Raw genomic sequence first — 25,307 nt, 5'->3', positions numbered from 1 at the left:
TAAATAAGAAAGGTTAAATTAATTTAAACAAATAATGAATTGTGCATTTAACAGATTATTTTAATCTTCACACAGCACATGTATTGGCAGAATTGAAGATGAGTTACCCCAGTGTGACATATCACACTAGATAGATATGCATACCATACTCACTAAAAAACACTGTGTTCCTCAAATCAATACAGTATATCTTTGGGGTATACACCTACTGTACAGTACGTATGTCCCAATCGGTCACATACATGTTCCCAGCAGGTATCGGGTAGATATGTATTCCCCCGGCAGACTGGCTCCAGTCAGCTATTGTTCTTAAAAGTAAAAACCAACATTTCAAAAAACAGCTGTGTCCTTTGGGACATTTGTCTGTTTCTATTGTACATCAGTGGTGGCACAGGGGTCAGTGGAACCTAGTGCAACCAATAGTACCCCCTCACACTCCGAAGCTGTGCACACTAAAAAGCTGAGACTTTCCTGAATGTGGTGTCACATCACTGGGAGTCCTCCACTGCCCTCACTGAAGATGCTAAACTGCCCCTGAAGACTAGTGCCACAATGGAGATTCCTAATGGGCTGACGTGGATGTGGGGCTGCCTGTGAAGAAGGTAGAGGATGACAGACTGGTGGTGTTGGTGTGTTAGGGGGTAGAGGGTGGCATGCTGGTGTGGGTGTGTTAGGGGGGTAGAGGGTGGCATGCTGATGTAGTTGTCTTAGGGGGTAGAGGGTGGTATGCTGCTGTGGGGGTAGAGAGTGGCATGCTGGTGTTGGTGTGTTAGGGGGAAGTAGATGGCATGCTGGTGTGGGTGTGTTAGGGGGTAGTGGGTGGCATGCTGGTGTTGGTGTGTTAGGGGGTAGAATATGGCATGCTGGTGTGGGTGTGTTAGGGGGTAGTGGGTGGCATGCTGGTGTTGGTGTGTTAGGGGTAGAAGATGGCATGCTGGTGTGGGTGTGTTAGGAGTAGTGTGTGTTAGGGAGTTGAGGGTGGTATGCTGGTGTGGGTGTGTTAGGGGTGGAGAGTGTCAGGTCTGCAATGTAGGCATGTAAGGAATTTTGTAATTCTTTACAGGGCACTTTAATTTTCCAATCACATGTGTCTTAGTGACAGAAGTCGGTTGTTGCCCATAGTAAGGGTGACACTTAAGTGTGAAATGCACTCCCTCTGTGACAGGTGTTTTATATTAATACCTTGAGAATGCTCTCTTGGTTGTTAATAGGTAATTTATATCACTGCCTACTAATCCTCTAAAGAATAGCAAAAATGTGTATATATATCTATATATATATATATATATATAGATATATCTATCTATATATATATATATATATATATATATTTATATATATATATAGACAGCAATTGAAAGTTGGCGCCCCTTATTTAGACCTTTAGTGATTGGGTCTGTATAGCCTTTTAACAGATTTCAGAATAATCAAAGTAAAGTCCAAAGTTCATATAAATTTATTAAAATGTCTATTGTTCAATATGACTGTGGTACTTGTTTCAGACCATAAAAAGTTCAGTGGTAAAATTCACAACAGCAAATAGACGATCGGTCTGGAACCAAGCACCCCAGTTTCACTGGACCTAAATCATTCAAAGCCCACTTCAATATGACACTTGTCTCATGTAAATGGGTCAATTGGTTCCGAAGATATAGCCGGTTAAATGAGATAACTGGTTAAAGGGGGGGAGGGATAGTTTTTCTCTCCCCCTCACACCAGAAAATGCCGGGACTAGGCTGGTGTAAAAGGGGCCAACCTGGGAATGCATTTTCTGGTGTGAAAGGGGTATTATTTCAAATAACCGGAACCTGCAGTGCTCTGAATACAGCCAGGCTCTGCCACTTTCAGTGGCTATCACTTCTGCCTGGTGGCGGCTGTCCCCCATTTACCGCGAGCATGTATTCCCCCTTGGCAATGAGCATGTAATCTCAAATGGCAATGAGCATGGAACCTCTGGCAATGAGCATGGAACCCTTGGCAATGAGCATGTAGATAAGCAGCACTTATGTAGCATAATTTTTAATAGGCATTATGGTGTTTGGCATAATACATAATGGACATAATGGCATGGACATTATGGTAAATGTTTAATGCGTGCCTTTGGTGGACAATGTCCCTGTTTATGAAGCGTATTGTGAATTTTGGCGTAATCTGTGTGGCATTATGTGAATTTTGGCTTAATATGTGTGGCATTATGTGAATTTTTTTCTCAATCCATGTGGCATTATGTGAATTTTGGTTCAATCCGTGTCGTATTATGTGAATTTTGTCTCAATCCGTGTGGTATTATGTGAATTTTGTTCAATCCATGTGGCATTATGTGAATTTTGACACAATCCATGTGGCATTATGTGAATTTTGGCTCATTCCATTTGGCATCATATGTAAGGGGCAAGTATAATGGGGTCTAGTATTTTGTTGCATAATGTGTAGAAGTTGTATATGGTGTTGTACACTACACTCAAGGACACGTCCCCTGTTGAGTGGTCACACCCCCTAAGGCGCGCGCACAACTACATCCTTCACTTTTGTCGCCATGGTGGGCCTGCATACTTTAAACACAAGGGCCTATTTATAATCCCATTCCCACCCTCCCTCTGCCGCTCTCTTAGCATGTACACTGGCACCACTAACACAGCCCCTCCCCCACCTAAACCCTCTTTTGTCATGGTGCCCCCCCTGTCATTTTATCCTGGATCCGCCCCTGTATATATATATATATTTATATATATATATATATATATATATATATATATATAGATGTGTGTGTGTGTGTATATGTGTATATATATATATACTGTATATATATGTAGAGATAGATAGATATTATATATAATGCATACATGTTTATCTGTACACACTGTATACACTGATGCCTGCAGTAATGGTAAAATGGAGACAGAAATGTGAGTCAATTGAGTTTAATTATATGCTTTTGCCTTTCATAATTTAGAGCTAGAACTCAGCCCTTATTTACTTTATCATTACACACAAAACTGACATCTCCAATTCATTACCATGACCTCTTTTAAATTATATTCTGTGATTCATAATGTAATGAGAAAGCAAAATGACAAACCGTAATTATGTCTAGTGCAATGCAGTCAGTAGATACTAGCAAAACCATTACTGAAATAGGAACATACAGTAACAGATAGTTGTTTAAAATAATCCTTGTATGGAAGAGTTTACAGTCTAAGATTAACCCCATTCATGTGCAGTGGGCTGGGATGAAATGCAAATATTTAATCCTACGTACAAACACACTGTGTATAAGTATTGCTTTCAGTATCACATGGACATTGCCATGATAGTAAAATGTAGAGATGTGCGGCAGACACTTTTTCGGGTTTTGGTTTTGGATCTGGATCTCCCTTCGTGTTTTGGATCTGGATTGGTTTTGGCAAAACCACCCTTGTGGGTTTTGGTTTTGGATCTGGATTTTTATGAAAAAAATGCTAAAAATGGCTAAAATAACAAAATTTGGGCCTGTTTTTGCCCCTAAAGTATTATTAACCTCAATAACATTAGTTTCCACTCATTTCTAGTCAATTTTGATCACTTCACAGCTCACAAAATTGTTTTCATTTACTGTAGTTGGGCCAAAAGGGTATACCGAGGTAGCTGGATGACTAAGCTAAGCGACAGCAGTGGGCATCACATACATGTGGACCTTACATTTCCAACCTGGCACATCTTGGAAGCAGAGCGGCACTGCAGGGGCAGACAGGGTGGCAGTTTAATAAACTATCCCAAAAAAAAGAGAAATGCTCCAAAGAGCAAAAAATACAAAGAGGTATCGGCATTGTCATGACTGGTGGTAGCAGCTTCAGCACTTCTATCAGGTTGCTGATCTCCCACTATTTCCTCCTCCATCATCCTCCAAAAATGTGTTTTTATTTTATTTATTACTTTTATTTATTTTTCTTACTTTACACTGGACACAGCCTGTCACACTGGACACAGCCCCTTGGACACTGGACACTGCCCCTGGACACTGGACACAGCCCGTCACACTGGACACAGCCCCTGGACAATGGACACAGCCTCTGGACACAGCCCCTGTACACTGGACAAAGCCGTCACACTGGACACAGCCTCTGGACACCGCCTCTGGACACAGCTCCTGTACACTGGACACAGCCGTCACACTGGACACTGCCCCTGGACACTGGACACAGCCCCTGTACACTGGACACAACCCCTGTACACAGCCCCTGTACACTGTACACAGCCCCTGTCACACTGTACACAGGCCCTGTCACACTGGACACAGGCCCTGTCACACTGGACACTGCCCCTGGACACAGCCCCTGGACACTGGATACAGCTCCTGTACACAGCTCCTGTACACTGGACACAACCCCTGTACACTGGACATAGCCCCTACACACAGCCCCTGTACACTGGACACAGCCCCTGTACACTGGACACAACCCCTGTACACTGGACACAGACCCTGTCACACTGTACACAGGCCCTGTCACACTGGACACAAGCCCTGTCACACTGAACACAGCCCCTGTACAGCCCCTTGTACACTGGCCACTGCAGCCCCTGTACACTGGACTTGTGTACAGCAGCCCCTGCAGACCCTAATCGAGTGAGCAGCAGCAAAATAATATATTATTATTATAGCACAGCACACAGCACAGAGCACAACCACCCTCTTCCCTCTCCTGTGCTGGAGTAAAGATGGCGCGACGCGCGTGCGTCTTATATAGAATCTAGATCCCGCGAGAATCCGACAGCGCGATGATGACGTTTTGCCTCGTTTTCGGTCCAGAATTTAGGAGGGAACTCCCGAGCCGGCTCGGATCCAGACTCGGATCGCGATATTCGGATCTGTCGGATCCCGGAGATCCGGGCCCGCTCATCTCTAGTAAAATGCAGTGTAAATGAGCTAAATGAATGAGCTATGAAAGTAATTACCAGAATTGTCATAACAGCCCAAAATATGGTAGAAGGTGATCTGAAAGAAGAAAGGAATAGTGAACACCCCACCGTGTTGCAGGTTTTGGACAGTGCAGAGCATAGACATGCTGGGGCTAATAGAGGGTAAACTGGGGGACTTTGCATGGAGTGTGGCTCAATAGGTCGACACTAATAAGGTTTCGACTGACAGTGAAATTGACGACACATGAAAAGGGTTGACATGGTTTTACGTTTAGCATAGCAGCGAGTGACAGGGGGATTCCCAACTGCCCCCAATAGAAATAGGGGCAGTTGGAAGGTATGCGTAAGAAATGGGAGGGAGCCAAGTAATTAGTACCCTGCCCGCCTGAGAGCCCATGGGTACAGTTATCGCATGAAAGACTACAGGGTCAATTTACTAAGATGGGAGCTCTATGGAAGATGGGATATTGCCCATAGCAACCAATAAGATTCTACTTCATATTTATTTAGCACCTTCCAGAAGATAATCAATAGAAATTGATTGGTTGCCCATAGCAACATCCCATCTTCAATAGAACTCCCATCTTAGTAAATTTACCCCTACCAGTGAAAGCAAATAGAGAACTCTGCTACAAGGTTCAGATGGATCACCTGTCAGGCTGGCAGACAGGAGCTCCTCCTGATGGAGACGCGCAAGCGGCTCACACGCTCGCGCTTGCCTGCCCGTCTCTCTCCGCTTCAGGCGGATGGACATGGCATGTGGGGGCTGCGGGGAACCAGCGGAGGGCTCAGACGGAACGGCCACGCAAGCGTGTCATGCACACGCGCCCCCTTCCGTCGGATGGTGCGCAGCGGCAATTGCCTAGTCTATCGCCAGGAGCAGCTCCATTGAGAGACACATGTAATAAGTGTTATAACTATATTCTACCAAAGCGACTTGTTAGAATATGGGAAACTGGCAAAAGAAGATTACAAAAATTAGTCAGAAAAAAGATAATAACTTGGAGGAAATGCACAGACAGAATTGCAGAAATCAATTTACATACAGTGTATATCCTGTTGAAAAAGCAAGTATAAACCTATCAAAGAATAATGATAATTGCAAGAATTTATGGCACTCTATTTCACACTGTATAAATAGATTTTCTCTTTGCTGGCTGACAAAATACATTCAACATGATGATAGGCTATGCTGGAAACTACACTGCTGACACAGAACTGATAGAATGATTAGTGGCTGTGTCTCAGTGGCACTCACAAAGTACACCATAAAGTTCTTATAGGTGCGCAGTAATATATTACTCAATAACATTTCTGGGAAAAAACAAAGTTCAATCCCAGGGAAATACAGCAGTGCCAAAAATGTACCACAAAATGAAATCATTATTGATTTGTGTTTAGAAATAAATGCAATAACTTTTCTGTATTTATGGTGCAAATAAAATCTGCTTAAGAATGATTTTGTATGCTGTTAAACATGTCTTGTCGGAACAAGGATAGACGCGCCAGGCCTATGTACGGCAGTAGTGATGTGTCTATACTACCCCAAAACGAATTTTTAATGCTCCACAGGATGGGGCCATTCAGATTATCATTATTATTTTATTATTACATTTTAATTATAAGCAGTGGCAGATTCAGGGGGGGGGGCACCCGGGCATGTGCCCCCTTGTCATTTTGTAGCTGAGGACCAGGGCTTTCCAACGAGCCCAGCCCCGTGTCTCTAGCCCCCCGGGAACCAGAGATATCGCCTGGCAAAGTTGTAACTTTTTTTCCCCATAGGATAATATGGGACCCGTCAATTCTGACCCCCACCCAGTTCCGACGGCTGTCAGTTCCCGCCCTAGCATCACAGAAGCTTGTGGTTGATTTCATTCAATACCAAATCACTGGGCCTTCAATATGATACCAGGCTGGTTCATATTGGTCAATCAATTCCAGAGATATTGCATGTAAACCGATTATTATTTTTGAAATGTAATTTCATGGCTGTTAATGTTCTTTGAGGGCAGATTACTCTGGAACCAAGCACTCCAGTTTCACTGGACCTAAATCATTCAAAGCCCACTCAAAATTTCTTCAATATGACACTTGTCTCATGTAAATGGGTCAATTGGTTCCGAAGATATAGCCGGTTAAATGAGATAACTGGTTAAAGGGGGGGAGGGGTGGTTTTTCTCTCCCCCTCACACCAGAAAATGCCGGGACTAGGCTGGTGTAAAAGGGGCCAACCTGGGAATGCATTTTCTGGTGTGAAAGGGGTATTATTTCAAATAGCCGGGACCTGCAGTGCTCTGAATACAGCCAGGCTCTGCCACTGTCAGTAGCTATCACTTCTGCCTGGCGGCGGCTGTCCCCCATTTACCGCGAGCATGTATTCCCCCTTGGCAATGAGCATGTAATCTCAAACGGCAATGAGCATGGAACCTCTGGCAATGAGCATGGAACCCTTGGCAATGAGCATGTAGATAAGCAGCACTTATGTAGCATAATTTTTAATAGGCATTATGGTGTTTGGCATAATACATAATGGACATAATGGCATGGACATTATGGTAAATGTTTAATGCGTGCCTTTGGTGGACAATGTCCCTGTTTATGAAGCGTATTGTGAATTTTGGCGTAATCTGTGTGGCATTATGTGAATTTTGGCTTAATATGTGTGGCATTATGTGAATTTTTTTCTCAATCCATGTGGCATTATGTGAATTTTGGTTCAATCCGTGTGGTATTATGTGAATTTTGGCTCAATCCATGTGGCATTATGTGAATTTTGACACAATCCATGTGGCATTATGTGAATTTTGGCTCATTCCATTTGGCATCATATGTAAGGGGCAAGTATAATGGGGTCTAGTATTTTGTTGCATAATGTGTAGAAGTTGTATATGGTGTTGTACACTACACTCAAGGACACGTCCCCTGTTGAGTGGTCACACCCCCTTTTCCGGAGCGCGCCTTCGGCGCGCGCACAACTACGTCCTTCACTTTTGTCGTCATGGTGGGCCTGCGTACTTTAAACACCAGGGCCTATTTATAATCCCATTCCCACCCTCCCTCTGCCGCTCTCTTAGCATGTACACTGGCACCACTAACACCGCCCCTCCCCCACCTAAACCCTCTTTTGTCATGGTGCCCCCCCTGTCATTTTATCCTGGATCCGCCCCTGTTTATAAGGCACCACAATCGTTTTTCAGTGCTGTATATATGGCTGATATTAGAATAAAGGGTACCATTCCTCCCAACATCTGGGGCTGAAAAGGGGATGTAGCCCATGGAAAGGAGGTGTGGTTTCGTGGAATGCGTACCAGACTCACATCAACAATGATGTACTGAGGCTTATTAAGGTATCTTTAATGAGATCGTACCCCAACTAACAGTGCAAATGTTGTTCTTTCACATAAAGGTATCTTTTTAGGACCACCAAGGAAGTGTCACCAAGGGGGATATATGATGCATACCCCAACTCACTGATAAACGTGGTATGATGTTACATATTTACATAGTTACATAGTAGGTGAGGCTGAATAAAGACTTGCTTCCATCTAGTTCAACCTATGTTTATAGTGGCTAATCCCTTTTGTATAGTATGTTCTGATATTTTAAAGACAGATTGTTACTTATTCATACCCGTGGATGTTTTTAACCAATAAATGTTTATCCAACCTTATTTTAAATGTATTTATAGTGTCTGCCAACACCCCTTCTTCAGGAAGAGAGTGACAAAGTTTGACTGTTCTGACTGTAAAGAAATTTTTTCTTCTAGATGAACAAAATATTTTTTCTTCTAATCTAAACTTGTGCCCTCTCGTCCTAGATTCCTGTCTAGCAGAAAAAAGGGTGCTTGACAGTTCCTTATATTGGCCCCTGATATATTTGTACATGTTGAGCATGTCCCCCCTTAAACGTCTCTTCTCTAGTGTAAATAGTCCCAGCTTGCTTAATCTCTCCTCGTAGCTTAAAGTCTCAATTCCCCTAATAAGCTTAGTTGCTCTTCTTTGGATTTTTTCTAATTCTATGATGTCCTTTTTATAGTGTGGGGCCCAGAATTGTACTCCGTATTCGAGGTGCGGTCTAACCAATGATTTGTACAGAGGCATAATTACTTTTGAATTCCTAGTTTCCATGCCCCTTTTAATACATGCTAGAGTTTTATTGGCCTTTTTAGTTGCTATATTACATTGAGCACTACACCCTAGTTTGTTGTCTATTTGGACTCCTAGATCCTTTTGGAGTACTGAATTACCCAATTCATCCCCGCTTAGGTTATAACTAGCACACTGGTTATGTCTCCCAAGGTGCATGACCTTGCATTTGTCCACATTGAACCTCATCTTCCACTTTTTTGCCCACTCGTCTAGATTGTCAAGATCATTTTGAAGCATGGTGACATCTTCTGATGATTCAATAACTCTGCTCAGTTTTGTATCGTCCGCAAAGATGGATACATTGCTGAGTAACCCTATCCCAATATCGTTAATAAAAATGTTAAACAAAATGGGCCCTAGAACCGAACCCTGTGGCACTCCACTTAGTACTGGTATCATATTTGAAACTGCACTGTTCACAACCACTCTTTGTTCTCTATTACACAGCCAGTTCCCTACCCATCTGCAGATATTTGCCCCTAATCCCAGGTCCTCCATTTTATGTATCAACCTCTTGTGTGGTACGGTGTCGAAGGCTTTAGCAAAATCTAGGAAAATCGCATCTACAGCATTTCCATTATCAAGGTATTTGCTAACCTCTTCATAGAAACCAAGTAGATTAGTTTGGTATGAACAATTTTTCACGAACCCATGCTGGTTATAACTGAGTAAACTATGAAGGCCTAAATATTCCTGGATCCCATCTCCTAAAAATCCTTCAAATAGTTTACCCACTATTGGTGTTAAACTAACAGGTCTGTAATTAGCGGGATCCTCCTTTTTTTCCTTTTTTGAATAATGGCACTACCTCTGCTATTCTCCAGTCTTTTGGTACCTTTCCTGATGATAGTGAATTATTGAAGATATAATGTAGAGGGGAAGCTAATTCCTCCCTTAATTCCATAAGTACCCTAGGATGAATCCCATCTGGCCCAGGTGATTTATTTGTTTTGATTTTGCTGAGCCTCAATATTATTTCCTCGGTAGAAAAATCAATATTGAGATCTGGCTTGTTCATCCCATTTGTGGTATGTGTGCGTTCCACAGTCTGCTCTCCCTTAGTAAACACTGATGAGAAGAACTCATTTAACAGTTCTGCTTTTCCCTTATCCTCCGTAAAACTTTTTCCAGTGATATCGGTTAGTGGGCCTATGTTGTCCTTAATTATACATTTACTATTTATGTATTTGAAAAACTTCTTGGGGTTAGTTTTGCTATCAATGGCTATGCGCTCTTCATAATCCCTTTTAGCTACTTTGATTGCCCCTTTGCAAATCTTGTTTGATTCTTTGTAATTGGTGAACGCCTCCTCATTTAAGTTATTTTTATAGAATTTAAATGCTCTTGTTTTATTGCTGATTGCTGACCTAACTTTTTTGTCCAACCATGGTGGCTTTTTTTATTGAATTTACCCTTATTTACTTTAGGAATTGGAAGCAGCGCTCACAGTAAATTATTGAGAGTGAATCAATTAATAAAAGTTGAAACATTTATTAAATCATGTATTGGTATACATTTTTCTCATAAAATTCATGTGCATATACACATTTAAAGAGCAAAAGATAGTGATCACATTAAAACAGGAAAAAATATTTGAGTTAAAAAAAGGGGGAAAAATAGGGTTATTATAAAAAACCACAATTTGTGACCAGATCTCACGTGTGTGTATGGGTCCCTGGTTGGAAATTGGAGGAAAGAGTGGTTGAAGAAGTCCTGCACTGTCCACACAGTGGTTATTCCCACAAGATAGATGGAATCCAAAGTGACGGCAATTTGTAATCCTCTGGGCACAGCGAGGGAGTGGCTGATGTTTGGTAGCCTACCTTCGACCTCGTGGCCTGGAGGTGTTGCTGGTGCCAGATCTTGGGAACCCTCTGGAGGATATACCTGCTAATTCATCTGACCACTGCTTCAACAATTGGAATTATCCGGCTCAATTGCACCTCACTGGACATTCCAGGCCACAAGGTCGAAGGTAGGCTACCAAACATCAGCCACTCCCTCGCTGTGCCCAGAGGATTACAAATTGCCGTCACTTTGGATTCCATCTATCTTGTGGGAATAACCACTGTGTGGACAGTGCAGGACTTCTTCAACCACTCTTTCCTCCAATTTCCAACCAGGGACCCATACACACACGTGAGATCTGGTCACCAATTGTGGTTTTTTATAATAACCCTATTTTTCCCCCTTTTTTTACTCAAATATTTTTTTATGTTTTAATGTGATCACTATCTTTTGCTCTTTAAATGTGTATATGCACATGAATTTTATGAGAAAAATGTATACCAATACATGATTTAATAAATGTTTCAACTTTTATTAATTGATTCACTCTCAATAATTTACTGTGAGCGCTGCTTCCAATTTTTGTTGTTTTGCTTTTTTCCAATTGTGGGGACTGACCCTCCCCTTGAAGCAGCTGCCCCAATTGACCAAACCACTCATACCACGCGCTCCCGGAGCCCACACCCTCAGTGTGGACCCTCTTGTTGTACAAATTACTTTAGGAATGTATTTAATAGTTAATGATTCCCATAAAGGTTTCTTTGAGACTATGCAAAACAAACTTTTAATGGCTTCTACTTTTCCAACATAAAGAATAAAACATTCTGCACACTGTGAGTACCCTCAGCACACATCATTGTTGATGTAAGACTGGTACGCATTCTGTCTCCTAAACACATCCGGTGGAAGGAAAAGCCACACAGCCTCTATATATCTGCACGGGTGAAGATAAGAAATCCTCTGTGAACGTACTTCACTATATATTGTTTAGATTTTCTTTTGCATATAAATACATATGAAAAAATTTGCTAGTGAGGAAACACCTATATATTCCTTGATGAAACAATTTGAACATCACATATCATAAGGGAAGTAATTTTCCATTATTTTAAGCGCTGCATTGTCTCCACTTGAATTTCTGTTCTAGTCAGGGCCGGCAACCGAAATCTTGGGGCCCGGTACACTAGCGGGCCCTCCTAACCCTGCCCCCTTGAGCAAAACTTTTTTTTTTTTAGTATACTGCATATTAAATGTGTTTTTTTTATTGTTACAAAAGAAACATAATTAATATTTACTAATACCAGAGGAGGGTCTTGATTAGTGAACCGGGAAACTGGGATGCCACTGCAGTATGTAGAAGTTGTGCTTATATTTCTGAGGACCCTAAAATCTGTCATTTTCCTCTTGGTAGAAATGCTTTTCTTCTGAGAGTGAAAAAGAAATTGGGGATTAGAGCATTTGTACTAGGTGGGAGATAGCTAAATGGAGATTGTATTTAATGGGTGTAGGTTACACGGGCTGAAGTTAAGTATACATTAATATTATTAGCAATAGCTTCATAACTATTTTTTTCTATGTGCTCTGCTACACAAGCAATTTAAATTGTAGTACAATCTTATTATTTATTCGCACAATGCACCAGTTTAATCCACTCCCAGGAACATCAGTCAATTATACTACAACATACAATGTAATGAAATGAGCAATTATCAGTCTTTCAAGAGTTTTTGGTAAGTCTGGGCAGGAAGTACTCATGAGAATGCAGGAGTATTATTTTCCTTTTGGCAATAATTCTCAGAAGATTGCATGCAATTATATAAATTTATTCAATAAATATGATACCTAATGATGAAACTGAATGTACTGTGTGTGCTAAATGTCAATACAGTCTATTCACCTGAAAACAGTAGTAGATACAGTACATTTAAAGGATCCATCAGTGGGGTATTGGGATAATTCCCCATTATTCTGATGCCTGGGTTAAGAAAGTCATAATTTGATGTTGGAAATCCTCCATTCAACGATTCCAACCGAAAAAATTATTGGAATCAGCAAATCAGGGATCTTAAACATGCTGGATTATGCTGATGTATGGCCTGATTTATTGTGATAAAATTTAGCACAGTTATAATCACTATCCTTAAAATACTGCAAGCAACAAATAAACAATAAGCAACAATAAGCTTATGAACAATTATTAATAATAACAGTAATAATAATAATAGTTATTAATAATAACAATAAGCAAAAACAATGAAAAAAGTATATCAATTTTTCAAGCACTCATAGAAAAACCATATGGCGAAAGAAAACAATGTTCATGTAAATGTAGTCTAATATTGGGCATAACCATACAATTATATGGACAATCAATCTAATTTCAACAGATTGCCCACATACTGTACAGTGGTTGCATATTTGCTTGACCAATCTCAAAATGTATTACAATATTATAATATACAATTTTTTGGGAGATGCAGGTCACCAAGTCCGCAGTGTATGTAATGCCTTGGCTAACCAACTGACATTTCCCCAGTTCTCCTATTTGAAGAAACCCAACTATTGTGACCATATACACATTATTACCCCATAACACTCAAATGGAAGCACCTGTCTTTTCTGAAACTATTGGACTTGGATTGAGGTTTTATTGGAAGCTTCTAGCTCCAGCTGCACTTTTTCTGGTTCCTGGTTTCAAGTCCGGAAAAACTATCTCTACAACTGTTTAATTGGGACACCACCACCTGCTTAATTTCTGGGTAAATGGATCGCACTATTGTGAGGATACCTCTGTGATCAAGGACTGCAAATACCCTCCAGCGAAACCTTAAATTCTGCAAGGTACATGGACTCCCTCAAATTACACACTATTTAGCACGGATCTACACCGGGGACCGCGGCATCTCTAAAATACACATACCGTACAGTATCACATTGCACTACGTCACAAAATCACAGCATGTACAAATATACTCTTATTTTTAGAATGCGCAAATGAATTGGGTTGAAGTTCCTCTTGCCTGTGACGCCTACCTTTGTGATGTTTTCTTGTATTTCCTCCTAGAAGAAAACAAACGAAAAAATGAAACCTGGGGGAATCTCTACTAAATATGATGCTCTCACTCACACTCATGATTAGGCGGCTGGTCTGAAGAAGGTGGATGGGTGGTGATCATCAGGCAGCACTTATATCAGCAGGATTTACAGCCACAAATGGTGTAAACAAGTAAGCCACTGTATACGAGGGTGAATCAGTATGTTGTGAGAACACGCCAACTCAGAGGCTATGTTTAGGAGCTCATTTCTTTTTCATTTTTCATAGGTAGGACTTTTTGTTTTATGTTTTATCATCCAGGGCTTAGAAAAAGATGCAGTTCTCATTTCCTATACCTATAACTGTTGTTTTCTTTAAATATAATTATAGGAAGAAGCAGAAATATCAGGATCATTTATTACAACTTAAGACACCGCCCACATTATGAGATATAAAGTAATAGTCCTTCATATTGCCAACAGGTGAAAGTTCCTGGTACATTGCATCTGGCTTATACTGTGATGATTCAGCTGTACTACAGTACATAGCATTTAGTATTTTGTTATAACAATGTAACATAATGTCTGTTAAAGCCCAATAGCAAAATAATGGCTCTATGTACAGTATCATGTCCTGTTTTATTTCACAGCTTTGTACTAAGGCAAGCTGTAGTTCCTTCTTCATTTTGCTGTTATTAGCATCAGTGGAGCGTTCAGTGGACTTCTCTCTGAGTACAGACAGGATTTATCAAACAAAAAGTGCTGTAAAAACCCCATGCCAACCGCTGTGTTTTCGCACCATGGAGGGTAACGCCCGTTTTTATGCCATTAACCTATAGAAGCCTTTGGGCTTCTTTTGCATACCTCTGATCCCTGCCACCCACCTGCATCACTCGCAACCCCCCCCCCCCCCCAGCAGCTGGACAGCCACCTGTTGTGCTGCCTGAACCCGGTGACCTCCTCCTCAGTCTTAAGCAGGAGGCTCCCGGGCACAGGTGAGAGGGACCCACGGGGACCCTCTCACCCAGCGCTGGATGCTTCACAATGGTTCTTTTCGAAAGAGCTGCCCTTTGTGCTACTAAGCGCATAAGTTAATACATATGCAATTAGTGTCATTGTGATACAATTGTGATGCAGTTATGTAATGAGGATAAATCCCAGCCTAAGTAACCCCAAAAAATATTTTTTGGGGGGACACTGAAGACCCATTTCCTTGCAGTATAATACACTGTATCACGGGTCTATGGGCAGAGCTTGTGCCAATATAAGAAAATGGTATAATATTGCAGCAGGTTGATGGTGTGGTGCCTAATAATGACATGTGCCCACCCTAACACCTATAGCATCCTGTTAAGTATGTGCATGTGTGTTCACATATAACACCCTGAGCATTTTCTAAAACTATGAACACTATTTGTTTATAATAAAACAAATGGCATCAAACTAACAAATATTTTCAAACTTTGTTACACAACATTAAGTTAAATTAAAGTAGTTTTTTTTTAATTTATAATTCCGAAAGTGAAATACAACCTGCATCTTACCCCAGTAGCACCAAAGATGTTTTAATTTCCAAAGCAGAATTAATTAAAGAAGTTGTACTGTCAGCGTGCTAAATATAGAAATGCATAAAGCCTATCTGAATTGGAAGTGAATTGGCAGTTAATAAAAAGCAGTCTTCTCCTCCATACAAATGTACGTCTATTGATTTAGGTCATAATATATCAAATTATTTAAATAGACCATGGAAAATCACTTGGCAGATGAATTCCCAAGAAGAAAAATGTGTCATTGGTGTCATTATTCCCGCACCTGCGTTTTCTTTACTTGAAAGCTGGCAATAGTCAGATCACATTACTGATTCTGCTTATGGTTTTGCCTTCCTTAACCATACCGTTCCAGTGTAGAATGTAAACAGTCACAGCTGCTACACATTATACCTCATTTGTACATGCCTTGCAGAAAGTAACTGCATAGTTCTAATGCTACGTGAACATCAACAAAATTGAATTTGTAAGTATACTGAAAAATTTCTTTTTCTTCAAGCAATTTATTTTTCATTTTGTAAAGAGACTGTAATAGAAAATGCTTACAGCCACTTTAAATCTCACCTTTACAGATATAAAACTAGAACTTGAACTCTCATCTCCTCTAGCGGTTATTGCACTTCTCTCTAAATCAGTCATGGCGATAAGAAAGGCTGAATTCTCTGCTGACCATCTTTTTTTCACAGTTGGAAAAGTTATTGGAGAGTTTAAACTAGATGGTTGGGGGGAGGGAATAGGAAGTAACCATAGAGCAATAAACGAGTTTAGCATAGAGGGAAAAGTCAGTTATAAAAATTAGGCGGAAGTAAGGGGACGTGGGGAACCAATGAGCAAGGTGATAGAGGTAAGAGAGTTCAATAACCAATTTCAGGCATAATCAGTGAAACTGCTTTGTCTTTTCAGGAACTTAATGCAACATTTACAGGTAGCTCGATAAGTAGCAGGGAAAAATGGATTCAGAGATGTCTTTATCTAAATGCTAGGAGCTTAACTGTTAAAATGGAGGAGCTAGAGGCCTTGGTTTCACAGGAACAATTTGATCTCATTGGCATTACTGAAACTTTGTGGGATCAATCGGATGACTGGAGAGCTATATTGGATGGATATAGCTTTTTTAGGATAGATAGAGTTAACAGAAGGGAAGGGGTGTAAACCCTCCTTAAAACCCCACAAAAGGGAAGATATAGAAGCAGGAACAGGGGAGTCAGTAGAATTTATATGGGTGGAAATTACAGGTAATAATAAGAGTGCGAAAAAAATATTAATAAGGACATGCTATAAACCCCCCAACATTAATGCTGAAGAGGAAAGTGACCTAAAAGTGGCAGGCTTAGGGGATGTTATTATTGTGGGTGATTTCAATTATCCAGACATTAATTGCAAAAACACAATAGATGAGTTTCAACTAAAACTGTATACATTCTTGGACATAAAGGGAATGATAATATAGTTATGACAGTCAAATCATGACCTCACTCCTACTTCATGGGCTGTACCCCATTGCTGCCTTCAGGTACCACAGGCTTTTGCTTCTCCCTAAGGAGCTGCTGTACACTTGCCTTTTCCCGCAGGACCAAAATACTAGTTTGAGGACTGCTGGGCTGCTGAAGCCTTCTTTGTGTGTGACTGTATCTGCAGGACTTTGTCTGCAGGGTACTCCATGTCCTGCTTTTTCTTCCTACCCTTTTGGTGCTTTCTCCTATGCCGTTGGAATCTCCTTGGCTGGGACAAGTGGGACAGCTCTTTACCTTACAACTGGACAACTACATGGTTCTATCTGGATGTGTCAAAGTTTGTGAGGGAGCACAAGCTAGAGAGCATTAAACCCAATTTATGGAAGTCTGAAGGTGGCCATACACTGCTGTGACTTCTTGTAGAAGTGTCGAGCCTGCTTATCCCCCTTGAGGACCTCCCCGGGTGGCAGCATTGCATGCAATATATTGCAGTGCTCCCAGAGGCTGTCCATTTATGTATTAATTAATCTGTCTCTTGTTTATGTGTCTGTCTTTCAATAAAGCTTAGGACTTGTGATTCCACTCCCACACTCTCTGACCCACCACACCATAGATTTGTTAACTGACAAGTTATGGTGCTCACCTTCACTTGTCAGTTGATGGGGACTTTTTATCTTGGACACCTACCCACTTCTCCTAACTAAGAGCACACCACGCTGAATTGAATCTGAGAAACGCTGAGGCTGTGGGATTTAAGCATAATCCCTAATTCAATCGAATGTCAGGGTGAGCCGCAATATGGGAGTCTTGAGCTCTTGAAATTATAGAGCACTGGCAAACACTGGTCCATCCAACCAAAACCCTTGGATTACAATTCCCACTATAACATCTATGAGGAAGATCAAGGATGGTAATGTTTACATACCCCTGTTCAACTGACACATGACTTTTTAACTTGTCTTTTTACCACTTAAATTGATTGAGAGACTGAACCCTTTATATTTAGTCATCTCTTTACATTTTTAATTTTATTTCTAATTGTGTTGTAGATCATATGTTATCTTATTAATTGTTATGGTGACACTTCCCAAATAATTACTGCACTACTGAAACATAGCACCAACTTCCCTACACTATAACCTACCAATGGGATTGAATATGAAAGGCATTTAAAATATTACCTTGATGTTTGAGGACTGTTGCAAGACCTGGGAAACTTTAATCAGAGTTTACAAATTTACAAAACATTGATCCTGAAACAGAAGTCTTATTTCTGCACTACAGATCATCTGCTCCAATAACTGAAGATGCAATGAAAGCAATAAGCACGGGTAATATTAATGGCTGAGGTGGCCTTTTCATTTGCGAGTACTCATGATCATTTAGTGAGAAAATGAGATACACAGACAGGTAGCTTGATGAGATCATAGACCAATTTCTTCCCTCGCAGAGGGATGTTTCTGGTTTCTCTAGCTAAAAGCTCTCAGGGTATTGGTGTATGCTTTGGGTTAGTCAGTGAAAGATCTATTTTAAGATAAGGTATAGGGGGTGCAGTGACCAATGAAATGTCCATTGTTTTAAAAGGCATTATGAGTCATAAGGTCAGTCACAGAACTGCATTTAACCCTTTGAGTGCCAACATCTCTGTGAGAGATGTTCAAAATATCCACTAAAAATATCAGTGTCGCTCATATTTGTTATATACATTCAAATAAAAAAGGTCTTAACATAGATAATATTTTCTATGTAAAGTAAACATTACAGGTCATTGCGGCAGATGCATTAAGCCTTAACAAGAGATGAATGCAAGGGTGATAAAGAGAGATAAACATCCAGCCAATCACATCCTAACTGCCATGTTACAGGCTGTGTTTGAAAAAGTCAGAAAGGAGATGATTGGCTGGACGTTATCTTTCTTTATCACACTTGCATTTATCTCTTGTTAAGGCTTAATACATCTGCCCCATTATGATGAATACAAAAGTTTGCTTGGCAATTTTCACACCTGTTTTGACAAATTCACTTGGCAATCAAATACTTAAGTTAATTGTAACTTTCAGGTGGGGTACATTATCCCATATACATTCACAGTGCAATGAGATTTTGCATTGCCAGGCATTGTACAGTATATAGTAACAGTAGCCAGTGCAAGCAAATAGCTAGTATTTTGGTATATATTATTTCATAAAAGAACAAATTGAATAGGCCTTTTCTGTGCATTGTCATATCATATTGTTTCCTAAAGTAATCATTGTAAGGTCTTACTCTCAATCCTAATGGGAATTACTTGCAAATCGTTTCACAGAGAATAAAATTATAATACAGTGCAGAGAATAGATGTGAGGCCACAAGAGAGAACTCAGTTTTATTATACACCCGGAGACAACACATCATATACTCTAACCATTAAATTCAGTAAATGAGAAAAAAGGCTCTTCCCTAGACTAATAAATGCACTAGATTAGATTTCTCATGTTATGTGAATGAAGCAAATCAATTCTCCCTGAAGATAAAGGAAAAAAGATTCATTTCAGTAATTCATCATTACCGGGGTTATACAAGAGTGTGGCAGAAGAACTAAAAGAAGGTCCAGGATTTGCTCATTGTATTCATTCAAAGTGCTACGAGAAGAACCTGGGGGCAGTATTGCCTCTCTGAGAGTGCTGGGCACGCCCCCCAAAGATCCACCCCTTTGAGGGTGTGCACTGCATGCAGGGACACTCTCTCTTGAGGGCCCTGTACACAATTTGCGATTTTGAGAATTCTCTCAGCCAATCAATGTCCAGGCAGTCTTTTTAAAATATTTTTTTAAATTCTGCTGCGCTTCCCTCCCCTCCGCATGGAACCTGCGGCTCACTGCTGCCTGTCCCGCCACTCACTGCTACCTGGCACCTGCTGCTGTCCGCTCTTGCACATAGATGTGTGCCAGCAGTGCTTTACCAACTGAATCCATTGGTCTAATATAATAGGTTTTATGTGCAGGCGGTTCAATCGCCAGGGTCTGACACAATGCACACAGGACTGCGCATCTGGTCGGATGGGATTTCAAACACTTCCGATTTGAGCAGACTTCTTGGCCCAGTCCATTGGGATCGGGTGAAATCCTTCCAAATCGTACTAGTGTAAGGGCACCTTGAGATCCACCCTAAAAACACTTGGGCACGCCTGCTTTTTTTTTAAAACACCCAGAAAACACCATGTTCCACCCCCAAACCTCAACTTCAAACAAACTGTGAACAATGCATGTGTGCAGTCGCTCAATTTGTGTTTTTTTCTAGTTAACGATCCATGCTGAATTAGCCCCCAAAGTCCCAATTTTAGTTCTCATCCAGTCACAAATACTGTACATGAAAGCAAATAAGTTTCTCTTTGTGCAAGCTAATCTATTGCTGTTCTGGACATGTGCATTGTAAAATGCCCATGAGATATAATCTTTCAGAATAATACAAAATGCATCTGCAATGATCAACAGTTTAAGTAACAAAATATATTGTCCTTTATGAATAATAGTTGGCATAAAAATCTTGTGTAGTATTAAAGCTTTTCTGTTGTATTCTATATATGAATAAGCGGTAATGCTGGGATTGTGGTCACATTTGCAGGTAATTTTAGTGCAGTGCAGAATAGCGGGTAACAGGGCAGACTACATGGTTCCACACTATCAAATATCTTCTCCAACTTTGATATATCTACAGTAATTCTCCTTTTCATCCCATTTTCTACAGTATGTAATGTTTTCTCCTCACCATTTGCTTTAGTCCTTTCAAGTTTTTCTTCCATTATTCATAATTTTTTTCTAAAAGTCACTTTAAAGTTAACAAGCGTATCAGAGTTGCTGACCCAAACCAGGTTTCATTGACCTCTAAATAAAACTGTCCTGTATGAGGTTGTTTCTCATGTCTATATTTGAAGGAAGCTTTGCATTCACTTAATGATGGCTGAAATCCAGGTTGGCTGTTAAGCCTCCCTCAGCTTCAATGTAATAGCATGGATAAAAAAGTTCACATTGGAATCCCTGAACCAAGAAATAGGAAATGAGATGTGAAATGCATTCAGTGTGTCATCTGACCCTTGAGAGTCAACAACTAAACATGTAAAATTGGTCATATTAGAGATGCAAGTATTCTTCATCAATACATAGTAACAAAAAAACTGCTATTTAAAAGTTTTTCTGCATTCATTCATTATTTCTCTGCAAAATAATTTCAAGGGTGTTCAGTATACTAGAATCTAAATCTGATTTACACACCTCTCACTGAACTGTAATGCCTTAGGGTATAGATACATCAATGTTTAAAATTTCCATTAATATATCATCAGTATGATACAGGATTCAAAACAATGTTAGAGGGAGATTGTCTGCAGTAAGAAGAAAGATAAAGAGAGCTCAAAGAAACGTTTATGGAAAACACCAGTCTATTCAGGCTAAGAGAGCAGACAGACCAAGGACCACAATAAAGATCAATTCGATCAACATTTCAAATGACTTGAATTTGGTGGCAGAAGTGGGAAATTTTTAAGAGGAGCAAATTTACAATAATACAAAGTTTCAGTTCCATCAAATGTTGTTCTTCAATATGCTGGAAGAATTATATGAAAGGAGGTGGGATTTTGATGGTCAAAACATTGTGTAGCGTGGTAGGGGTAGGGCTGTTAATGAGTGTAAACAAAAAATCTGTCATTCTCTCCATAACCCTAACTGTAACCGTTACACTACTAATAACCCTAACCCTAATCAAAATGTTGACTTTATGACAATACGGGCATTTTGACATTCTATTCAGTGAGCACAATTTTGCTAGTGCTAAAAAGCAACAAGAGAGCAACAAAAAAAGGTCTAGACTCATCTGCCAACAAACTAGGAATTAGTGGATTAGTAGGAAAAATTAGTTCATAGTAAAAAAAAAAAATACTATTAAACACTTGGGGACCGCATATTTGATGTTATGTACAGTATGTCTTCTTTTGGAAAATGAACACCTTCATTTGGGAGTTTTCATTTCCAAACTTTCACCTACATTAAGTCACATTTAGAAACCTGAATTATATAATTATATACTCCAGAAAAATACATGTGTGCTGTGAACTCTGTAGTTGAATATAGCTACAGTATAAATATTGCTTTGAATTGATCAGCAAATATCTATTTTATCACATTGTAACAGTGGACAGGACTACAATTAGATCATAGTTGTGTTAATCATAATATTTTACTATTGTATAACTGTATTAGAATGTGTACAGGTTTGGAGTTTATTTAAAACTTTGCAATGTTTGCTGAACACAGTATGTTGAAATATGCTATATAATAAAAGGCCAACAGTGCTCTTCACCTCTATGGGAAAGTCTATGCCCACCGTTGCCGACAGAGCAATTCAAGCATCGCTACATTCGGGTGAGCACAGGCACACATGCCGATGCTGACATTATTGTTATGCTCTTCTATCATTTTGACAGGCTGGTAACTAGTATCAAATATACAGCCTGTCATCTGCATGTTAAATACAGCATTGTCATGAGACACAGTTTATTATAATCTAACAACACTGTAGCTACTGGGACTGTGTGTCTGGATTGTATCACTTCTCATCAGTTCCTCATTCTGTCACAATAAAACTCTTCCTTTTCCAACTGCCATTCAGGCTGCCGCTATAGTAGTGGAGCACAGAAACCTTGTCTTGTGAGCATCACATGCAGCAAAATACATATGATATCAAAGTATATCCGCATATGTACAGTTACGTGGCCCAATGTATTGAATGCTGATTCTATTAGTGTCTTATCTCATATCTTACAATATGCAATGTATTGCAGTTTGCCAGCCCTTAAACCGTGAGCCAGAACTCATGGTAGCTAAAGCCAGACCCAAGCACCAGCAATGTAAAGGAGCAGCAGTACATGCTATTTCTTGTGGTGCAACAACTATGCAAGGGCTCCGATGCTATAATTGTTGCCCCAATAATATCTTCAATTCTAAAAAGCTACTAAGACCACCACTGCTAAATACATAGGACATTTACATATCCAGTACAGTACAATGTCTTCCACTTCCACTGACACAAAAAAACAGCACATTGGTTTCTGCTATAGTCAAACACAACCAGTGTGATATTCTATGAGAAACTCAGTATAAGCTCTATACATGTATAACAGTTACTGTAGCTGTTCCGGTCTCCTCCAGGGCTGAGGTGAACGCTATATTATACGCTGATGATCCATCTCTAAAGCTCCTTGATAAAGGTCCGGTTATGGACCGAAATGTCGGGGCGTGATGGAATATGACTTGTTGGAATAAATACAACTATTGTGATTTTACACAAAACCAGTGACTTTATTGTGTTTTCAAGGAGAGTGTTCAAATCCCCCCCCACAACTGTGGAGGGATAATTGGACTATATTCGAGGTACATGGTCACACATGTTAAGCTCTTTTGAACACCCCAAAGTTATCTCTGATCAAGTGTGAGTGCGGTCTTCCCCTGTCCTATATATATATATATATACTGTATATAAAACTCAGACAAAACAAGGTCCCATGCTTGACAACTGATAAAAAAAAGTGGTTTCAGAGAGATTGCAATGTACGGCGCACTGTTGAGGGTGAGTGATATGCTCCACCCAAGGGGTGTTTTACTTGTTTACTTGTTACCCCCCCCCCCAATATATTCAATGTGTATTTAATAAGTAAAAGGTGGCATAATGCATGTCGAAGTCAATAAGTTGACCACTATGAATAAATATGCATTAGGTCGACATAGACAATAGGTAGACACAAGCAAAAAAAGGTCAACATGGTCATTGTCGATGCATGAAAAGGTCGACATGAGTTTTACCAGCCACATAGAATAAGACTGGGAACATTACAGCGTGCCAAGCACAGTAGCAGCAGAGTGAGGCAATTGGCTTGAAGCATGGCAAGCAAAGCAAGTACGTGGTACGTGGTAGAGTTATTGGGGGTCCATGTGTTGAAATGCAGAAATCACCCCGAAAAACTTATGATGACCTTTTCACGGTTCGACCATTTCGGTGTCGACCATTTCCCCACATCATCCTTATTCATGTGGACCTTTTGGAGTTCACATAGATTACTGTCAACCCTATGATCCACATTGAATCTGTACATGTCCTGCCAATTTACACTCCACTCAAGGTGGTGTATGGTACAGTACAGAGAAATATTTCTTAGTTACTGGTAAATTTCAAACTGACAACACTGCAACAAGCAACTGGGTGCCGCCTTCCAACAAGAGTCCACTCTAGGCACGTGCCTACTGCGAAACTTACCACTGCTCAGGTGGTGTCACCAAGCACTGTAGATAGCGGTGATAGATGACACGCGCATGCGCACATCATCCACGTGGCGTCAGGAGAGGTTTTGGGCTGACCAGCAGGTTTCAGAGCACTTGGCAAGCCCCCAGAGTGAGGCGAGTGGAGCTCTGACATGCGATCACACTCCCAAAATGTAATGCACCAGGGAGTGTTGCATCACAGACACAAGGCCACACCACCGTTTGCATATAGCCACACTGGGTGACACCAACCAGTGCTGCCAAGAGGGGAGGGGGGATACTAATAACCTAGGCCCAGGTCTGATGGAGGTGCCCAATGGTGGCCCTGCCCCTCCCCCCCCCAGTGGACCTGGAGCTGAAAATATTTAAGGACCTATAATGAGAAGTGGACGAGGTGTGGATAATTCCATGTAGGCATGTCGAACCCGTAACCCGTACACTATAAACCCCAGTGTCTCCCTAAATAGATTTAAGTACAAAATGTGCATACATTTGCAAAATAGGAATGCAATTTTAAAAGATGTAACCAGCTGGTGTCTGTCTGGTGATCATAATACTGCAATGATGACTTGCCTATTTTTACAGTATGTCGAGGCCTGTACTGCTGCTCCTTGGCATTACTGGTGCTTGGGTCTGGCTGCAGCCCCATCCACCCCATTGTTAATCTGGCCCTGCCGCCCTGCTGTGTACTCGGTTGCAGTGTGGCCATGGAGGCGTTTAAATGCTAAAACAATTCTGTATTTTATAAGTGCGTGGCCATGCCTTACATGGTTAGGCCATTCCCCCAGAGAAATGATACCACTGGTTTGTTGATATTGTCTAAGCATGTGCTATAACATCTATACTATCTTATTCCATATTTTTTTAATTAATATGAACAAAAATGACTAGTAGATAATCCAATTTCAGGCAAATAGTCCAGTCAGTCTTCTGTCGTTTTTTCTCAGAAAGTAGGGATTTAGCAGGGTATTAACATTGTTTTTCCAAATTCTGAATCATTTTTGTAAAAATCTTTATCTGTTAAATATTTTATGTATTCATAGATCCATAACTTCATTGATCCATCTATCTTGTTTGCTTATAAGTAATTTTCCCTTTTTCTTCCACAGTGGAAAATCCACAATAATAGACTGAAAATGATTGATTCCAAAGC

General features: G+C 40.4%; 1 protein-coding gene across 5 annotated transcripts in view; it reads right to left on the bottom strand.

The window, feature by feature from the left end:
- PDE1C (phosphodiesterase 1C) overlaps positions 1–25,307 on the bottom strand; it is a 790,350-nt gene that overhangs the window by 372,693 nt on the left and 392,350 nt on the right. The window contains exon 2 of one of the 5 annotated variants that reach the window (XM_083188446.1): positions 13,866–13,892. The exons of the other annotated variants lie outside the window; for them this stretch is intronic. Within the exon in view, the coding sequence (XP_083044572.1) occupies positions 13,866–13,892 (27 nt within the window). The remainder of the gene's footprint in view (positions 1–13,865; positions 13,893–25,307) is intronic. 5 annotated transcript variants of the gene reach the window in all.

Source organism: Crinia signifera, chromosome 5 (genome assembly GCF_055691185.1).
Source record: "Crinia signifera chromosome 5, ASM5569118v1, whole genome shotgun sequence".
Classification (NCBI taxonomy): Eukaryota; Metazoa; Chordata; class Amphibia; order Anura; family Myobatrachidae; genus Crinia; species Crinia signifera.
This window is presented reverse-complemented; position numbering and strand designations above follow the sequence as displayed.